Below are 17,610 nucleotides of genomic sequence, written 5' to 3'. Positions count from 1 at the left end.
CGAACCTTGGGCACCTTGTATGCAGATGCTAACTGAAGCTCAAAAGTCAGACCCGTCGATGAGTGGCTCTCTGCTTGTCAGAAGAGCATGGAGGGAAGGGGCTGTGCAGCAGAACCTGGATGTCAGAGCTACAGGCTGCAGCTTCATACTGAGCATCCCAGATTAAGTACCCAAGTAAATTTGTCTTTAGTTTATGAATAATTTTATATCAGTGTCATTTTTGCTTGAATGTTTATGTAAAATGTTACAATGAACTTTTCTTTTTTAGGGACCATCTGTCCCTAATCGCAGGATATCGGTCTGATTATATCTGAACAGCTGCTTGCATGGGGACTTATAGTCCCCATGCTGTGGATATGAGGAGAATAGGCAGGATTCAATAGATTACCAGACAGCTGGGCAGGGCTGACACCAAGCCCTGCAATTTCGGTCCACAGAAAGGCACGTGGTGCCATTTCATTAGAGGAAATTAGGAACTGAAAGCATTTTTAGCAGATCAACACATTTTTTCTGTACTTTCAGGGTCTTGAAAAGGCTTAAAGTATGGGAAAAAGTGTATTACAGATATGTATGCCATGTGTTTTTTTTTCATTTTGCCCTGAAATACACTTTAAGTCATGACACTAACTTTAAACTTTGTAAAAATGTAGAAAAATTACTATGTGCTAACTGCTTACCATGATGAACGACCCCCTTCAATCCGTGAATAATTGGATCCAGAGCAGGATTGTTCCTTTGCGAGGCCTAGAGGCAAAAGACAAAAAAAGGATCATTTATTTAATTTTCACCACTTCAAGTCAGGACTAACCAATTTTGTTTCCTTCATTCATAGATGTCCGAATATCCTAACAGCTCAAAATTTTTAACCAAACACTCATATTAGGACAAAACCAATTTATAAGCTTGTCTACGTACTTGGCCAAAGAGAAGGATCATGATTCAGAATGCCTGATGATCCACTTCAGCACAGACCATATAACCAAGTACCTTGGCCTTCAACTATGTGGTGGGCACTAAAAGGAACCTGTACCAGCATTTCTTTCAGCATAGGTAAGCATTTCAACAATTCTATTATGCCGCTTTCACACAACGTTCCTGTCAGTGTTTCAGGCAGAACTGATCGGAAACCCAATGCAACGCTATGGTCAGCCGGATGTAAACAGACCCGTGTCTTTTTGTATCCAATTACTTCCAAGTTCGTTAAAGGAGAACTATGAGGTGAGTAAGAATCACTCATCCTCATAGTTCGAGCCAACGTGCGACAATGAAACTGTCACACGTCGGCTCAATAGATCGGGAAGTGAGCAAACGCATACCGTCGCTCGCTCACTTCTCGATCTCTCTGCAGAGAGCAGTGAGCAGTGTCAGTCACCGCTCCCAGCAGGGATTCCCCCCTTCCTCCCCTCCCCGACTGGAGGAACGGACGGGGTAGGGTGGTTACAGCTGGCTCTGCCTCTAGATAGGCAGAACCAGCAGTCATTCACGCAGCTGGGTGGATCTCGATAGCATTGTCGGGATCCGTCCTGGCCGCGGCGGCCTCAGTATACCACGAGCTGTAGCTCGCGATATACTGAGCTTTGGTCACGGGAGGATGCTGGTATATGTCCTCCCGTGACCCTTAAGAGAACTATGGGGAAAAACACTTACCCCATAGTTCTCTTTTAAAGTCTGGAAAAAAAAGCCAGAACAGCGTTTCATTTTGGTGGACCTGAACAGGATGTATTGGAGGCCCTCTTGCATCCGACTGCCATAGACCTAAATTGAGTCTGGTCATTTTTTTCCTCTATAACAGGATAGAGGAAAAACTGAACAGACACACAGTTACAAAGTTAGTCAGGTTGAAAAAAGACACATGTCCATTGAGTTGAATAAGAGTGACAGCCTTTCCACATTGCTCCAATCATCAGGGGACCTGTCCACGGACTCCATGCTGATAGGAATGGAGCCCACTTGTGTAAAAGGGGGTTACACTTTGTGCATCCTTGTAAAACTTTTAATATAGCTTTATTGTAATGTTTGAGAACAGTTTTCTTTAGATCAGAACCACAGAGGTCTTTGTGTAATTTACAAACGCGATACATTTGTAACTTTCTGGCAAGATGTGATGTTATGAAAACCAGTCAGTGTCACTGAAGCAATGATGGAGCATTTGGCATTAAAAAAGTGCTGCATAACATAAAGAGAACCCTGCACAGTTTTGGAGGCAGCCACTAAATTAGTCTTTAAACCTGCATCAGATTAACACAACTGGACAATTGTTAAATGTTGGAAAAGAATCAATGCATTTTCACAAACTTTATTTCCTGCCGACTTTATGGACAACCTCAATAAAGCTGCACTCCAGGCAGATATACAAAACACAAAAGTCAATGCATTCATTGCTAAAACAGTTTTTTGTTATTTTTCTTTTACAACTAGATTAGGTACTTCAATGTGACTTGGGTATCAAGCCTCTTGAAATCCCTGATGGGCTCCCAGTCAACCAAGGATACAAAAGCAGTCAGACAGGGAGAGGTAGGAGAGAACGTTGGACTCCTCGGTCTGCACATACCAGGAGCATCACACCAGCATTGAAACCAATCAACCCCCACCCCCCGCACCCCGTAAGAGCGCTCAACAACTGGACCTGTCCTTCACAACTTTTTGCACATAGGAATGGGAGCCAATCATATGTGTTTCATGAAAATGTACTGACAAGGAAAATGCTGGTATGAGGAAAAAGCAGAGTGAGTAGAAATATAACCTCCGCAGACTTTTTTTTACTGTCCAGTCATAAGTCTGGGGGTGATTATGAGGGATGCCACTGTATCACTTCTAGAATGTATAACTAACAGAAAAAGTGGTGTCATCCCCCTGGCTATGCGATGGGAGCTGTGTAAATATAAGAATTGGTCAGAAATATAAATCCTCTGGTATATACAAAAAAAACTACTTTATATGTGTTTCAGCTGTTTGTCTGGAGTTCCTGTTTAGCCAGTGGCAACATTATGTAAAAAGAGGCATGCATGCACAGATTACTGCTTATTCATTAGAGATGGGACAATCTGACACGCACATACAAAAGCAAAGAAAAAGATACAACACAGACATGGGAATTATCCGACCAAATAATGTTCCTATTATAAAACGTGCAGACATTAAAAAAACAGATTGAATATTGACCATTCCAACACATTAAAATAATATTTTTAGTGAATACTGTTTGAGCCAGAGGCCAATGAAGATATCAGTGGCTTTTGTAATGAAATGAAGCTGAACATTTTTGGTTTGTTGCTGAGACCTGCCGGTCTCAGCAAAACCTGCAAAGTTTTCAAACTCTAAAGATGGGTACACAGCAGCAGAATTTAATTTGAAAGATTTTGTTTTCGGAACGTTCTTTCAATTTTCTAAAAGTTAATGGGGTCAAATGGGCAATCATTTTTGACTGTAGTGATTAAAAAGGAGCAGAATGGAAAGGATTTCTCGAATGAATGAAATTCTAATAATGAATGTGATTTTTGTTTGAGAAACTCCCATTAATTTCAAAATCAAATGCTAAAAGCAAACATTCGCCAAGTCTCTGATGGCATTATCGAATGTTGGAGCTTTCTTTGTATGAACGTTCGTATAGAAATCTACCATTGTATAGATGGCTTAAGCAGCCCTCAACCCCACCACCCTGCTCCCTTTTTATTGTTCTTGAAAGGCAAAATGGACTTGGCATCAATTTAAAACAGTCACCCAACCAAACAAAAGACAGAGCACAGCAGCAACATACACCACGAAGACGGAAAAGCGTCAAAAGTGATTCGTGACTGACTTTTTTTTTTGGCATTCATTAAAACACGATGTTCTGTTTTTGCAACACTTGGACCTGACAATGCAGGCTCAGCCGCCTTAATAATGTATTAATTTTGGGAAAAGTAGCAGAATATCAGTGTGTTCGGTTGTATGCTATATATAATGTATAAGTGCAGCTTAGCTATCTTTGGTTTGTTACGGGGTAAATACAGTGTTTACACAGATGATCGAGTTTATCAGAAACTTGTAAGTCACTGGAGTCACAGAGTATGCAATGATGGTAAAGAGTTGGATTTTAAAAGTGACCTTCGGTGACAAAAGGAGGCTGCCCCTCTCTATCCCAGTCTTAATGCTGCCATACAGACAACTAACCCTTTTAATACTGCCGCTGTATGACCTACGTCAGTAAAGACTGCCATCTTTACACTGGAAGTGACAGCTGCCCAATCACTTCCACGAGTCGGGGGGGTTAAGAAATCTTCAGGCCTAAAACGTGCACTTTAAAATGTGTGCAGAAAACTTCTCTGTAAGCAAAAAGGTTTAAAGGAGGCCAACAATAAAGTAAATATTTCAGTATTCAAAAAAAAAAAAAAGAAGGGTATAAGAGAAGTCCTCCCTGTAAAGAAATGCCTACCCCTCCTGTTACCTGCACTGCCAAGCTCTGCTGTTATCAAGAGATAAGCTTGATGAAAAATATTTTGCATTGGACACTTGTGGAATTAATCCTAATTAGACCCGCACCACCTTGCATGCTGGTCAGGGGCAAACTAGATACAAAACCACCACAATCCTAAAAAAAACAACTATTAGCCACACTGCTTGTGTATATTTTATATAATTTATTAAATACAGCAATATGAAAAAACATGCAAGACAAACAAAAATCCCATGTAGGTATTTGACACTTCTGTGTGTGTGACCGATGCCTGGCCCTGTTCTGTGATGTCATCATCTGGCCTCTACATCACTATAGGACCCAGTAGTGACAGAGGCTGGTGGAAACAACCACAGAACATACCCAGGGATCAGTCATCTTAAACACATACAGAGGTGTACAGGATGGAGATTCTTCAACAAGAATAAATCATGAAGACAGCAGAGTTCAGCAGTATGATCGCCTGGTGGGATACATATTGAAGCTGAACTCTGGGAAGATATAGGGCAGCTTTGTAATCATGAACAGATCATTAAATGTATTTTTTAAAAGCAAGCTGCTTTAAAAGCTGTATGTAAGAATATACATTTGTCCTGGTATCTCATCTCCTTGCAGTCCCTAAACAGCAGCAGCGAGAGCAGTTGAAAAACCGTTTCTAAATGCCCAACACAAGAAATCCCATGATTTTCGATGGCTCCTGTTCACTTCTGAGCAGCAAAACACCAGCAGGAAAATGCCTGAATGGTACACAAGCTTCTATGGGCAGTTTACAGCGCATTTTTGCCCCATGGACTTCAATGGAAATGCCTTGAAACGCACGGCAGAAGCATGTTGCACGCATTTGTAGGCATGTTCATCCATTGCCCACAAAGTTTCATAAGCTTCCAGTCAAAACGCACGTCTTCATGTACACAAATAAATGCACGCTGGACACGCACATAAACGATGGTGTGAACCCAGCCTAAGAGGAAGAAATAGCATAAGAGGCCAATCAGTTCATGTGCTGACAACAAGCATGCTGATGGAAGAAAAAAACAGGGTGACTAGAGATGAGCTCATTGCTGTCCTGTTTCTCCTTTCGCTGTCCAGTCACAGGCTGGAGCTGTGGAAAGTTGCAGAGGTGAAGTCCAAAGTTACAGCGCTCACGGGTGGTGGGGTGGGAAGAGCAAAGGTCTCTGAGGTAAGGTGTGTGGCTTCTTGTTTGTACGGACCGGGGTGTCCGACGTGTGTAGCTAGAAAGACAAAAAGGACAGGGAAGCCCCACAACCGAAAACCAAAGAGTGAAAAAATTAGTTTAAAACAATGGAGAACTGGTGGGTGGGCGGGCACCAGTGGGCCATGAGGAGAACAAGTTTAGAATGGAATCTTTTGCCAAATCTCCACCAAAACTACTGTCAAGATTTGTAAAAAATTTTAATGTTCACAAGACTTTATGCACTCAGGGGTTAAATTGTTATGAAGTATAAATAACTACCCCACCCCTTATTTAACCATTCTCATCCATGCTTCTCTTTAACAAAAGCACATCAAGTTACAGCAAAAATAGCCGACCACCAATGGCGTGAAAAAAGCCAAGTGCGAGATGATTGAAAGAGCATGTCAATTGGCGAACAGCAAAATGGGACATCTGAAATTTTATTTAAAGCAATCTCGGTGCACTGGACCACTTACTCTCCTTCGAGAAAATAATATGATTTCCTCCTAACGGAGCGGTGTCTGCTTATTTAAGCCGCGGTGCGCAAGATCTTTCAATCCTCGCAACCGTTGAGCAAGAGAAATGACTCACTAGGGGGGTAACACTTTATAGCAATGAAGGCTATCTTATAAAAACGGCCACTGGTTTTAAATGCTTCTCCTGCGATGAAAGTAATACCTTGGACACATCCACCTTTGTACGGCTGCGAGTGGTTTATTTAATTGGAAGCCTTTGGTTAAAAGGTTTGTTTATCATTTAACATGAAGTTGAGAAAAGTGATCTAGCCGAGTGGAAAGTGACGACATGGTTAATGATCAACGTTAAACTTCTGAGTTAGAAAAAAATAGATTTTGCTGTTCATATGTATGAAACCACTTTGAACAGCTGAAGCTGGTAGCATGAACTCTTTTAATGATAAATAATTTATAGGTCGCTGAGATAATTATGGGAAATGATGGCTGGCACAAGTGTTCGTTGTTACATTATGATTGGACTGAAAAAGGATAGCATGGTAAAGTTCTTTTTAAGTGCTCGGAATTTGGGGTTATTTGCACAAATTTTTTTTGCCACATGTGTAGGAATACTGCGATTAAAGGGAACCTGTCACTAAGCCCAGTTAGGGAAAAGTAACAGATTTATATATGGTTATTTAATTTAGTACAATTCATGGAGCACTTTGCATGCTGTACATTCATATCAGTCCCTGCCCTCAGGAGCTTACAATGTAAGGTGCCTATCTCACACACACACATTTATATATCTATATATATATATATATATACATATATACACACACACACACACACACACACACAGTATATTAGGACTAATATACACAGAAGCAAATTAACTTGCAATTAACTCCATATTGGGAGTGTCCTGATTGGAACCTCAGCGCTACAAGGCACTAACTAACTGCTAACCACTAAGCCAATGTGCTGCCTATAAGTAGTTGCCAGCAGCAAAGGTGGAAAGTCTAAAAGCACACACTGCCCCCTCAGCATTGAAATCATCGGAAGCCCTCCCCTCAGCGGGGAGGGCTTGCGATGATCACAAGTACGATCTGCCTGTCCAAGATGGGCAGATTGTACAAGATTTTAATTTACAACAAAAGTCGTGCAATGGTTGTAAGGTGTATGGCCAGCTTTAGAGTTCTCCTAAGGGCCCGCCTCATCTACTGCTGACACTTACCCACTACCTCACTGGACAGTCAGAGACCTAGTGTAAGCTGAGTGTTTGGTCTGTGTAATACATAACAGAAGTCACCAGCACTCGATATGTGCAAGAAGTAAAGCACTTTTTATTAAATTGTCACGTGTCATAAAGCCAACGTTTCGGGGCCATGCAGGGTGCCTTTTTTGTGGCGACATAGTGAAGAGACCCTGCGTGGCCCCGAAACATTGGCTGTATGACACGTGACAATTTAATAAAAAGTGCTTTACTTCTAGTATGGATCATCAAGTGCTGGCGACTTCTATTACGGACTGTATTTGACACGGCGCCATCCATGTTGTCACTTCAAGCACCAACCCTCCGTTTAGGTCTATACGCTGCATGGAGTGCAGGTGATTTTGTGTTAACAATTGGTCTCTGTAGTAGCTTTCACAGGGCTAAGGGCTTTCCCATAACCCTCATATGACAGTGCTCAGGCCGGCGATGGGCCACTTAGGTGCCAAGCAGTGCATCATGGAAGAAAGAAGAGAAGGCTACATGCACCCCCTTAATGGAAATACCAGCTACTTTGCAGGCGTTCGGCCAGAGAAGGGGTGGTGGAGAATCACAAAGAAGGTACCTACAATGGAGAGGGTGGGCAATGAAGTGACCATGCAACTTTTTCCTTATTTGATCTGGAATTAAGCCAAATTTCTGTATTTCCACAGTGTCGCTGGTCGTTTGCCTTGAGATCAGCTTGGATGTGTGGAAGTTTTAAAGGGGTTCCATTGCCTTCCCACTAATGTGCAAGGTCAAAAAACAGATTATGCCTTTCAAAAATCACCAGGCAGCTACCAATGAATACTTGGGAAGACAATTCAGCTTCTTGAAAATAGAGTGAACATTTGCCTCATAGCATGAAAAGAATTGTGAATGATATTACAAGGGTAACCAGAAAACTGGACCCTAAATTGCTTTCTTGCGTTTTCGGAACATTATGTTTCACACCAGCTGAACCGATAAGAAGGAAAAACTACTTTGGATGAACTTGGAGATTTGGTGGTGTGATTTGACTCCCGGCGCTGGGTGACTGCGAGACTATGGATGACTGCACCGCACACTCAAATGTCAACGTGAGCTGACAGGTGTATTGAGCCAAAGACTGCTAATTGTATCACAGTGAGAGTACACTTATAGTAATATACAGTAGCTGACAGTAACCAGAGAGCAGAATCGCTGCAGTTTTAAGCTTCCATCTGCATTTATTTAGACTTATCAGCTCAGCTGACACAAAGTGAAAGTTTTATAAATAACTCGCAGCTGGAAATCTGTATCTTTCCTTCTTTTAAGTGAAGGTTTGACACCCAGGCGCCTATCTACCAAGATGTGGAATAAGAAAAAAAAAAAAGTGTATTTTTTGCTGTCCTTTTTTATTTTACCGCTTTTTATTATAAACAAAAACTATAAAATATCAAACTATTTGTTTTTCTACATAATATACTGCATTCTGTAACAGTATTACCATAAAAAAAATCTGTTTCGCTGATGACCTATTCAACAAATAGTCTTTCACCACTTATCACTTACAAAATGTAGCTTACCGTATTTGCCAGCGTATAAGACAACTTTTTATATTTAAAAACATCCCCCGAAAATCGGGGGTCGTCTTATACGCCGGGTATACAATCTAATCTGTCAGCCCGCTGGATGTGCGGTAATACTGTGTGTACGGTAGCTTCGGCTACATACAGTATACCGCGCGGGAGCCAATCACGGCGAGTGATGTACACAACCTCTGCCAATCCGAGCAGGCTTTGTATTCATTAATAGAATACATCGCTCGCCGTGATTGGCTCAGCGCCAAGCTACAACAACATACAGTATTACCACACATCCAGCGGGCTGACAGATTAGTGGGTGTATTTAAACATGTCATATAAGACGAGTACAGCCCAAAATCTATGTTTTAACTGAAAATTTAGGGGGTCATCTTATACGCCGGCAAATACAGTACCCCTCTTTTTTGGCATTAAAGCGTTAGTTCACCTTAATAAAATTGCCCATGCATTCCAGCGTCCCCAGTATATTAAAAAAACACTGCTCGGATTTTGTTAAAAAAGCTTCTTCGTCATACATTTAGGTCATGTGTGGCCTCTACCAAGCATGCCCAACAAACTCCTATGTAGCTGACTCACCACCCGCCCCCTAACCATCCTGTCTAGATGGCAAGGTACACCAGACATTGGATGCACATGCTCAGCTTCACAGGAACAAGTCCTCTGGCTTGTTCAAAACCCGCACACGCATGGTCAACACCCTCTCCCTCTATCGCAGCAGCAGAGCTCAACATTGTGTGACAAGGGGCTGGTGTTGGGGGGGGGGTAGCCGATCTAGGAGAACAGAAGAAAAAAAAAGCTTTTTCAAAATCTTAGCAGTGTTTAACATACTGGAGAGGCTTGACATGCATGGGCAATTTTAACATAATGATAAACCAACCCTTTAAGGCTGGGTTCAGACGTGTGCGGTTCAATGCCGGGTGACAATGCACCGGGCTGCCAATGTACCTAATCAATGCCAAAACTGCACCTGACCCTTAAATAGAAACACAACGCATTCAAATGCACCATGGTGGCGGCATGCTGTAGTGCAGGTGCATTGCTCTTGATCTTTGGTGTTCCATTCAAAATCAATTGCATCCCAGTGCACCGATGAACGTAAAGTGTGTTACCTCAGCGCAATAATGCAAACCAACCCAAAAGGTTTTCAGAACGTTTCAATTTCTTTTTAATGTTTAATTGACACCTTCACATCAATTATATTGCATAATTCTAAGCATTACAAAACATCTTGCGCTTAATTGTCATGTGTCACTTAAAGTTTGGCATCGATTGGCCTACCTAAATGACTCATACAATTTACATACAATTGGACAGTCCCTTAAGGTGGCCATACACTTTACAACCATCGCAAGACCTTAGTCTTGCAATGGTTGTAAAGTAATTAAAAAAACGTACAAACTGCCCATCTTGGACAGACAGATCGCACTTGCGATCATTGCAAGCCCGCCCCGCTGAGGGGCGTGCTTCCGATGACCGCAATGCTGAACGGGCAGTGTGCGTACACCAGCCCGTTCGGCCTTTGTCTCCCGAGCATGCCACAAACCAGCCGAAAATCTTAAGATTTTCGGCTGGTTTTCGAACATGCTCCTTAGACAAAAGACGTGCGACCGTACAGCAAAAACGGTTGCACGCCTTCCATACACTTTGCGATAATCGCACGATCGATGGATTTCCCGCGATAATCGCACAGTGTATGGGCACCTTTACACTGCATTGGGGTTGGTTAATCTGTACAATCAGGAGGTAATGTGCGGTTAGTAAACTTAAAGGAGATTGTCCAATTAGTTGGTGACTTTAATCACATATTAATAGTTTAAATCATCAAATAAAGTGTCACTTTAGTACTCTAGCACACATTAGATTGCAAGCTTCAACTCCGACATTCCTTTGGCTGGATCAACGGCCTGTCACAGTACTCCAATCTGTCACTAGAACAAGCACTGGCTACTCCGTGGTCTCTCACGGCGCTCCTCCATACCAGAATGTCTGCTGTATTAAAAAAGAATATCATAAGAGACACAGTGGCAGCTTGGCGGGCTTCTAGATTGCAACTAGACTCCCACCCTTATATCTCCAAATATCTTCCCTTGAGGGGAAATCCCCAATTTGTACCAGGTCACAGCCACACTGGGTTTAAAACATGGCAATCCAGGGTACTAAGCACTATGGCCCAGCTTTTTGATTTGCACACCTACCAACCGCTCTCTTTCCAAAATCTATGTGACCGTTTTTGCATTTCCAGAAACCATTTTCTATATTACTCCCAACGGACCTATTACTGGAAAAGCAAAACACGGACCCCACAATTTTTTCTTAATTCCAACTGCTTAGACCCTGTGATTCAGTCCAAATGCTACCCAATTAGGTCAATCTGCGTGTGTCTTAACCCTGCCTTTCTTCCCCCGGTATCGAAATCCTCAGTACTAAAATGGCACAAGAATATACAGGAAGAAGATCTGTATGATAAAACAATGCAGGGATACCAAATGATCAGGAAGTGCACAACCAACGAACTGTGGAGGGAAACAAATGCACAAAGCGTACTATGCATTTGACTTCTTCCACAAAATAAAAGGCAGAAAGTCCATACTCGACAGCCTGCCCAAAATGCAACCTTGAGGGGGCGGACTTGTATCACTGCCTATGGACTTGCGAATTGATATCCCTGTACTGGAAGAAGGTGATGACATTACTCGAAGGAATAGTGGAGACTAAAATGCCATTACACCAGGGGCTATGCCTATTCAGTTTCTGGGAACCCACAAACCCTTTTCCCAAACCCAGATGGTTATGGTTTCAGCTTTGTCTATTACTGGCTAGATGGGTGTTGATGAAAGCCTGGTTATCCCCTGAGCCACCCCAATTAAATCATTTACTGGAAACTCTGAAAACAATTATGTGGCAGGAGCGACTAGAGGCGATATTAGAAGGGGACAAGGCTACAACCAGATACTTTGATAGATGGAGCCCTTTTATACTAACCCAGTTACGGGACACTGTTATTCACGAGATAGTCCTCCCATTCAGGTATTCCGAGTGGTATTTGACAGGGGACCTACAGGGCTCTTTGGGTCGCCTAGCACTTCCCGCAGTACCCACAGTGACCCCAGCGAGTGGGCAGGATAATGTACAGATCCCCAGGGTTCACTGAAAACACGGATTATCCCGTGCCCCACACACTCCGAAAGTACGACAATATATCTCAGGGTGGAAATAACTCACTTATTGACTCCCTATAGTATATGTATGTGTATAGGATTGTTTTATAACAGGTTATGTGGACTGCCTGGGATGGAAAGGCTATCGGAGAGGTACTTGGGCTGGCTCGGAACGGCGTAGTAGCGTAAGATGGTGAACGTTTGTTGAATATAGGTATCATGGTTAACATGTTATTTGATGGCTTACACAAAAAAAAATAGGGGTTACCGAAACGGAAGTGAAAAGCAGCCATGCATAAGGGGGTGGCAATGGCCTGGGGCAATGACATTCATGGGAGACGCATTGCAGTCTCTTGTACTTTTGTACTGACAGGTCGGAGTGAGGTATGGCTATTTCGGAATAACCATAAGTTATTGTTATCTCAAATTTCATTGTTTCTTGTAACTTGAATGACATTTTGGAAACTTTTGAAAAAAGTGTTGATACGAATATCTTTTGACGAAAACCGTTAACTTGTCTTTGTTCGACACAAATAAAACTATTTTGGGAAAAAAAAAAGATTGCAAGCTTTGTGGGTGGCAAGAAGTGAAAATAGTTAATTGCTCTCTGTAGGGAGCTACAGAACATACTGGAGGTTTTTTTTTTAAAGTGATTTTAGCGATTCCTGGTAACGAGGAAGACAGCACCTGTAAACAGGCTGGACGGTGTATGTGAAGACCAGCCAGGTGGAATCCCATTTGTCTACACTAAAATATAGAGAAACACAGGGGTTGCAGCGCAAAGCGTCCAAAGGGCATGCAATGCTCAAAATGATTATATATATGTACACACACACACACAGATGTGAACAAATGTGTTGCCAGTTTACAGCTCATTTAAACAATGCTTCCTCTTAAAAAGCAATTGTCTCATTTATACTTGAATGATATTGGTATGTCAAAGTTAGGTCTAGTTCACACCAGAACTGCATGTGTCTGCGCAGCTGCAATGCATTTTGCCACGATTGATGCCTTTGTTTCTGCTTAAAATGGCATTTGTGATGCATGTTGATGCATTCCATTGCGATTCGATGCAGCTAAAATAGGGCAAAAAGTATTTTTTTCTGACTGCATCAGAGCGGACTGCACTGGAGCGAACGGAGCACAAGAAATCCCATAGGAAAGCATTGTGATGCATCTGCCAAACTGAACGGACTGCATCACCATTGCACCTGGTGTGAACTAGCCCTTAAGCAAAGAGTGAAAGCCAGACTGGAATTTGATAAAATGCACACCGACAAGCCACAATGCTTTTGGAATGTCCTAGGAAGAGATGAGGCAAAACTGGAGCTTTTTGGCAAGTTACCTCAGCTCTATGTTCACAGATGAAAAAGAAAAAAAAAAAACTTTCAAAGAAAAAGGTCACCATACCTACTGTGAAACATGGAGAAGGCTCGGTTATGTGTTGGGGCTATTTTGCCATGTCTGGAAAGGGGTGCCTTCAATCTGTGCAGGACACAATTAAAAGGAGAACTATGAGGTGAGTGCTTTTCACTGACCTCATAGTTCTAGCCGACCTATGACAATGAAACTGTCACAGGTCGGCTCAGTAGATCGGGAAGTGAGCGGACATAGTTCTCCTTTAAACCTCAGGACAAGAAAGTTGTCTCGTTTCCAGGTCATTAGTCCTCTTAGTCCTCCAACAAGGTAATGATCCAAAACACACACAAAAATAAAAGCTGCCAGTCTTAGGTTATTTCAGAGAACATTTCGGGTTCTTTTTTTATGGAATGGTACCTACAAGTTAATTCAAGGTTTTATACTATATTATATATATATATATAGTATATTTTATATAAAGTGACCATGTTTATACTGAATAACTTATAGGTGCGGTAGCACAAATTGCTTTAGTACTTATGAGGGGTGTCTTGTAGTGTCTTAAAGTTTAGGTACCTGTCACATTGATATGAAATTAGCTTACGCCATAGAGGTAATACCAGTGAAGTAAACGCTGGTGAGCTTTGCAAAGGGCCCCTAAGTGATCCTACTGCAAGACCTATCACATATACTTACGTCTCCTATACATAAGACACACTAGAAAATGCATAATTCAAACCCCTAGTTCGCTGTCGTTGTAGGTTATGCCTGTTCTGCTTTCAGTTTTCTGAAAGATGTGACAGTTCTCCAAGACTTTTGACAGAACTTTGACCGGTAGCATTTTCCATGCCTCCTGACAGGTCAAGTGAAGCCTCTGGCACATGTCTAGACTTGTAGAAAACTGCTATAAAGTTGTAAAGCTGCCAACCACTCATTTCAGGTTCTTCTACATAAGAGATAGGAATACTCTAGGAAAATAAATTGGCCTTTATTACAGCTTTATTTCACAGCATCTCCCTTTGAACAGAAACTATCTGCATATACCAGACCTATTCACCTAAAAAAAGTATTTGCAGACACACGCAAATGTAACATGTGAGGCTGTAGCATCAGTTATGAATGGAACATTGGATAAAACAACAGCACACAATCGCACCTATCTCAAATAAATTCAAATAAAACTATTTTTATGGAAACTGATATGTAAATAACTAAGGACTTGATTAAAAGATAGCTAAATACACAGGTGAAATACACATATGAAGGCAGCTTTACCCATCAAAGAATTTGTATTGTTGTCTGTCCAATCCTTAGATTTACACTGCAGATTAGCAGGACAGGAGACGTGTTTTTTTTCTGTTGCAGTTAAAGTGATATTTAAGTCAAAAGGCTGTAAAATAGTTACAATGAATGCTGCTCCTTGAGGTTTAAAAGTTTTTGGTTCCTGTAGAATCAGCATGTCCCCTGAGCACTGGTCCTGTTTTAGGGCAGCTCCTTTCCCTTGCAGGGGTTCTGTGGAGGCACACAGAAAGGCAAGGCACTCTCCTGATCCCTGCTCTGTCCCTCTTCAAGCTATTGGATTGATAGCTGCATGAGACTGCTCTGTCCCTTGTGATCTTGTACTGGACAGGAAGATCATGGAAGTGGAGCTGAGAGAGTTGAAGCTGTTCAGAAACATGATGACTAAGTGTTTGGGCAAAAACGTAAAGAAATACTTTGCTGGGCGACGTACATTTGTTTAATCTAGACTCATTAATAAAAAAAAGTTTAGGTGTTTAATACTACTTTAAGGGACACTACTTTTTGCCTTAACTCTGGACCAACCCAAAAGTGGTGTCCGGGAACACAATTCTACCTCGGCCCTGAGCCCTAAGGATCAAAAGCTTTCTTCCTGTTTGACCAACAGTCTGTAATGGAGGTCCTTTATTGTTTAAAGAAAAATGTATATAAAGACATTACCTTATAAATTCTCAATGAATTATGGGTATTAGGCAGCTTTTCTTTCACATGTATCAAGTGTAAAACATCTCAGCTACAGAAGCTGATTGTAAGGACAGGCACTTCACAAAGATTTAGTAGCACTTGCATTGTGCTTGCGGGATCGACGAAGCCCTGTCTTTTGAACATAACAAGTCTCATGTGAAGAAGTACTTTGTAAGTCATCGTCTCATATAATGCCAGGTAAATTCAAATCCTTGTTCGATATAATGAGATTTTAAAAGCAGACAGCGACTCTGGCGTTCACAATTCCCTGCGCACTTCTGATAACACTAATGTAATAAAGGTCACATGACCAGGCTCAGCTTCAGCGTGAATCATGCGGATACAGCCTCCTATGTACACAATCTGGCTGTCTTAGACGCTGGTAGCATTTCTTGGCCTCATCCTTTGTTGTATAATAAATTGATAGCGAATGGGAGGAGGCATGCTATTTGAAATGGATGGGGATTTTCTATTAAGCAGAGAGAAAAGACAACGCATAATGGCAAATCTGTGAAATGGTCTTCCTTTGTGATGAGTGGGGAACGGAGATGGTGCCAGCTCCATGTGTAATGCACTCTGCTGTACAGCTTCTCAACTTGTTGAAAGAAGAGTAGGATTGCAATTTTCACATGTAATGAAGCTCATCCTATCGTCTCTCTGAGCTTGTTCTTTCTGGCACATGGTCTGAAAGCTGTGCTGTACCGGTAATAGATACCGTCCTGGTCTATGGACCATTTCCAGGAAAAGGCCAAAAATCTGTCCAGTAATGTGGCGTGATAGAGCACAAGGTTGACATTACGCTCTACTTGTTATGTAGAAGTCCCGAAACTATCAACCACACTCACTGCATATGTTAAAGAACATAACAAAATGGAGGAGGGTCAGAACGTGAGGGGAAAGTCAAAAGGTTATAGTTGTCACCAGAACAGGAGAAGTGATATCTTCTGGTGGAGACACCTGTTGCGGTGACAATTGTGGATAGAAAAAGATTTCTATGCATTTCATGTCATGACACCGGTAACACAAAATCTTTATAAAGTTAAGGTAATGTACATGTTAATTTTTTATATATATTTTAAATTGGCATATTTCATTAAAATATTATTTGGTGATTCAGTCATGAAGATCCTTGTTCAGGCAATTCCTGTTGTAGGGTGCCAATGCTCTATCTCCCGATTGTACTACTGCCTTGTCACCCTGTTAGCAGGCTCCTGATAGAGGCTTCAGGCTGCCGTTTGAATAAACATTAAGTAGGCATGTTCCGCTGTTGCCACCATCAGAAAACCCACCCTGAAAAATGCCAAGCAGCCATCACTGAAGCGCATGCAGTAGATCAGAAGCACTTAGATGCAACAAAAAAAGCAGAAAGATGAAAACAATATTCTATTACAAAATGGCATTTTTATGATAGCCAGTGGTTAAGAACATAAAGGTTGTTCACTTTGGGTTAAAATCTACTTTAAGGGCCCATAGCATTGTGTTAATTGCACGATAATGCATGATATTGCACTGCACACCTAGCGTGTTACCGTGCAGTATATGCGTTGCAGTTCTTTTGAATGGCACCACAACGCAACTCATGGTGGCCGGTACCACAATACCACGTGTTGCGGTGTGGTAAAAAAAAAATAGTGCATGAACTCATTTCACCGCCATGGACAATATTGTGGTTCAAATGAATGGCAATGCACCAAACACATGGTAACACGCTAGGTTCAAAGAGCAATAGCTTGGATTAAACGCAAAATATCATGCAATTAACACAAAGCTATGGTGTGAGCGTGCACTAGGAGACCAAAAGATTAAAAGAAAAAATAGATTACGATACTACTCCCTACTCTATTCAAATAAAAAAAGTTGTAATGAGTGAAAGTGGAAGCAAAACTGCAGCAAAGAAGGATCAGGTCCCCTCCCCTGCCAGACAGTGATTTGCTGTGTGGCAGAGCTGTGTAAATCTAATGACTGAATGGACAGAACTACAAATCAACTGGCAGGTAAATAGCTCCATATATGTAGGTCATCTGCATATTTAACAAGTTGGCTGGAATTCATATTTCAAATGGTATGGTAAAACTTTTGGCGATTATGAAAGACCCCCCTCAAGCTGAACACAAATATCATTTCAGAATGACTATCATGGAGGAATCTTGAGAAACATGAAATTAACATTTAATCACATAATGTTAATTTTTATATATATATATATAT

At 41.6% G+C, this 17,610-nt stretch overlaps 1 protein-coding gene across 2 annotated transcripts in view; it reads right to left on the bottom strand.

Annotated features, from left to right (window-relative positions):
* Positions 1 to 17,610, bottom strand: part of PTPRG (protein tyrosine phosphatase, receptor type G) — a 486,631-nt gene that overhangs the window by 173,876 nt on the left and 295,145 nt on the right. For both annotated transcript variants that reach the window (XM_018554682.1, XM_018554674.1), the window contains exon 6: positions 678 to 744. In XM_018554682.1, coding sequence (XP_018410184.1) covers positions 678 to 744 — 67 coding nt within the window. The remainder of the gene's footprint in view (positions 1 to 677; positions 745 to 17,610) is intronic.

Source organism: Nanorana parkeri, unplaced genomic scaffold, assembly GCF_000935625.1.
Source record: "Nanorana parkeri isolate BGI_ZX_2015 unplaced genomic scaffold, ASM93562v1 scaffold9, whole genome shotgun sequence".
NCBI classification, from domain to species: Eukaryota; Metazoa; Chordata; class Amphibia; order Anura; family Dicroglossidae; genus Nanorana; species Nanorana parkeri.
The sequence above is the reverse complement of the archived record's forward strand: the minus strand, read 5'-3'. Positions and strand labels throughout refer to the sequence as shown.